At 44.2% G+C, this 2,670-nt stretch overlaps 1 protein-coding gene across 5 annotated transcripts in view; it reads left to right on the plus strand.

Annotated features, from left to right (window-relative positions):
- Positions 1–726: 726 nt before the first annotated feature.
- The window catches only part of LOC307080106 (ras-specific guanine nucleotide-releasing factor 1), a gene marked incomplete at both ends in the record, with an annotated part of 18,784 nt that continues 16,840 nt past the window's right edge, over positions 727–2,670 (plus strand). For all 5 annotated transcript variants that reach the window (XM_079742722.1, XM_079742723.1, XM_079742721.1 and 2 more), the window contains one exon: positions 727–1,002. In XM_079742722.1, the coding sequence (XP_079598848.1) occupies positions 727–1,002 (276 nt within the window). The remainder of the gene's footprint in view (positions 1,003–2,670) is intronic.

Genomic DNA, 2,670 nt, shown 5'->3' on the forward strand with positions numbered 1-2,670 from the left:
AGAAAGTGTATAGTAACACTGTTTGACTGGCTCTGGAAAGTGCACTTATGGACAGGGACAAAAAAAGCAGGCGCCTGACTCCCCAGTGTACGTCAGTGCTATAAATAAAGAAACATTCTGAGGTAACATCTCAGACAACCAACAACTTCCATTTATTTCCCCCCCACCCGCCCAAAAAATATCAATTTCAGTGATCAGTTTGAACGAGATAGTCGACCAATCATTCTGCTGCGTTGACACCCAATTTACGCACCGCATATTCAATTAGCGTCTGCGCGTCCCTGTCCAGGGTCCTGAAATGTGTTTTCCCAAGCGCGCGTCACGTGATTCCTCCCAGCCTGCCCAGATCCGCGCAATGCTTTAGTGCTTTCTGGAGATTTCACGTGAGAAAGATACGACCCCTTCAACACTCGACCACGTTCATATTGCGCTACTACATTGCGCTATTCAGTAGCGTTTTTTTCCCTCAATCCATCCACATCCAAATCCCATGGATTTCTCGAGAGAAGCGAACATGCAACACATCACCGATGATGGACTTAACTCTTGGTTTTGTGCCCCTCTGTCTACTTAGCGCCAGCGGTGCGGTGAATGCGTCGGGCGGAGCGGGCTAACCTGCTGCTGGAGGTCCGCATTGGGAAAGTCAACATTCTGCATCTCTTTAGACGAGAATCTAAAAGGATGTAACGTCCGCCTGCTGTCTATTCAGCCCGAGTCTTCATCAAAATGCAGAAAGGATTACGGCTAAATGATGGTCATGTCACCTATCTGGGGCTTTTGGCAAAGAAGGATGGTACAAGGCGAGGTTCCTTGAGCAAGAAGAGCTCAGACAACACGAAATGGCACACCAAGTGGTTTGCGTTGCTGCAGAATATGCTGTTTTATTTCGAGAATGAGTCGAGCTCTCGCCCGTCGGGATTGTACCTGTTGGAGGGATGCGTGTGTGACAGAGCGCCTTCACCGAAGCCCTCTCTGTCAGCCAAGGATTGTTTAGAAAAACAGGTACGACGCGTGCACGCACGCACCAACGCACGAAGGCACCAACGCACGCACGCACACACAAACACACACACACACACACACACACACACACATACACACACACACACGCGCACACACACATGGTTACTTAACAGGGCTCATAAATTATATGAACATGTCTATTCTATAAATATAATTGCATTGTGAGCCAACATCCATCGGCATAACATGCGATTGTACAGCCGGAATCATATTATGTAATCCATTTTTGGTAACCTATTCCCGATTAGATAACCCATATTTTCGGCAACATTATTCATAGTGAAGGCAATTTTGAAAGCCAGCCAATAAACACTTTTTTCTTTGCAGCAAATCCAAGAGTGTCCTTTAAAAGCCATGTCATATGGTCATGTCTCATGAAGATCATTTGTCAGCTGTTGGCAAATCGATTTGTGCTCCTCTGTGTTCGGTCTGACATGTGTCTTGTGGTTTTGAAGTTATTTTGGGCGATGCAGTGTATCTCCTTGCAGTAAGATATGCTGAGAATTGCGGTCACAAGGTCGCCATCTTGTGGGAGATCTCTTTAATTCCCGCAAGATGTGAAACTAGAACGCTGAGTGGGCTTCAAACCATTTCCAAACGAACAAGACTGCCTCTCCTCAGTCTTTATGCTTTTGCCCTGCAGTTTCAATTTATTATAATATATTTTTTTAGCAAAGTGACAAAATGTTAAACATCAACACTACCGAATGAAAGACCTGTGCGAGTATTTTTTTTCTTTACTATTAAATCAAAAACATCACAGAGAATGTAACAGGACAGCAAAAACGATGATCTTTTATGAATATTATTTCTGGTATGCGCTGTAGTCGGCTCATATGCCACGCAGATCCCTCAGCGAGCCGGTTGTTTCCCCAGTCTTTCCTCCGCTCTCTAGATAGGGCAGTAGTCCAAAGTCGGTCTGGACTCCTCCTGTGAACAGCTGCCTCTGTGCTGACAAAGCAGAAACGCACCAGCTTACATTATGTCCCTCCTAGAGTCCAACCCAACACATACATAAGGACAAACACCGGCATGAGCTCAACGTGGGACGCTGAGATACAGCACAGGCATACATGACTACAGGCTAGTTGTTGTTCTGCCCACTTGACTTCCTACAGCGAAACATGTTAATATCAGTTTTATTTTCCGTCATCTAAAACACAATCACATAACTGACTCAGTCAGTTATGTGGGGACTATTTAGTTAAGGTTAAATGATCTCCATCTCATTTAGTTTTGTTTGCTTATTGACCCCATTTTTGATAAATAAACATAAAAGTAAAAATAATTGAAGACTAACAAATGACCAAAATCAATGCAAAACATTTTCAGTACCAGGAATTACGATGTATGGTATAAAACAACACACATCTAGAGCTGTCCTGTCAGTTCTCTTCAGGAATAATCATCTCCTCTATATTAAAAACTGAAATCAAACTGCATTTGAGCCCATGGTTCCTATGGCAACCTTGCATCTTGGAGTAGGATGCAGGTGTAGTGTGTAGTGTGTGTGTGTGTGTGTGTGCGGGGGTCCTGTGTTAATGCAGGTGCTGTTAGAGCTTGATTGGCTCCTTCAAGGGTACAACCCATGGGAAACACAAAACCTGATTAGTGGAGGGAATGTTGAGTGACACATGCTTTTCTGTA

This window comes from Pollachius pollachius, assembly GCF_949987615.1.
Source record: "Pollachius pollachius genome assembly, chromosome: 9".
Taxonomy (NCBI): domain Eukaryota; kingdom Metazoa; phylum Chordata; class Actinopteri; order Gadiformes; family Gadidae; genus Pollachius; species Pollachius pollachius.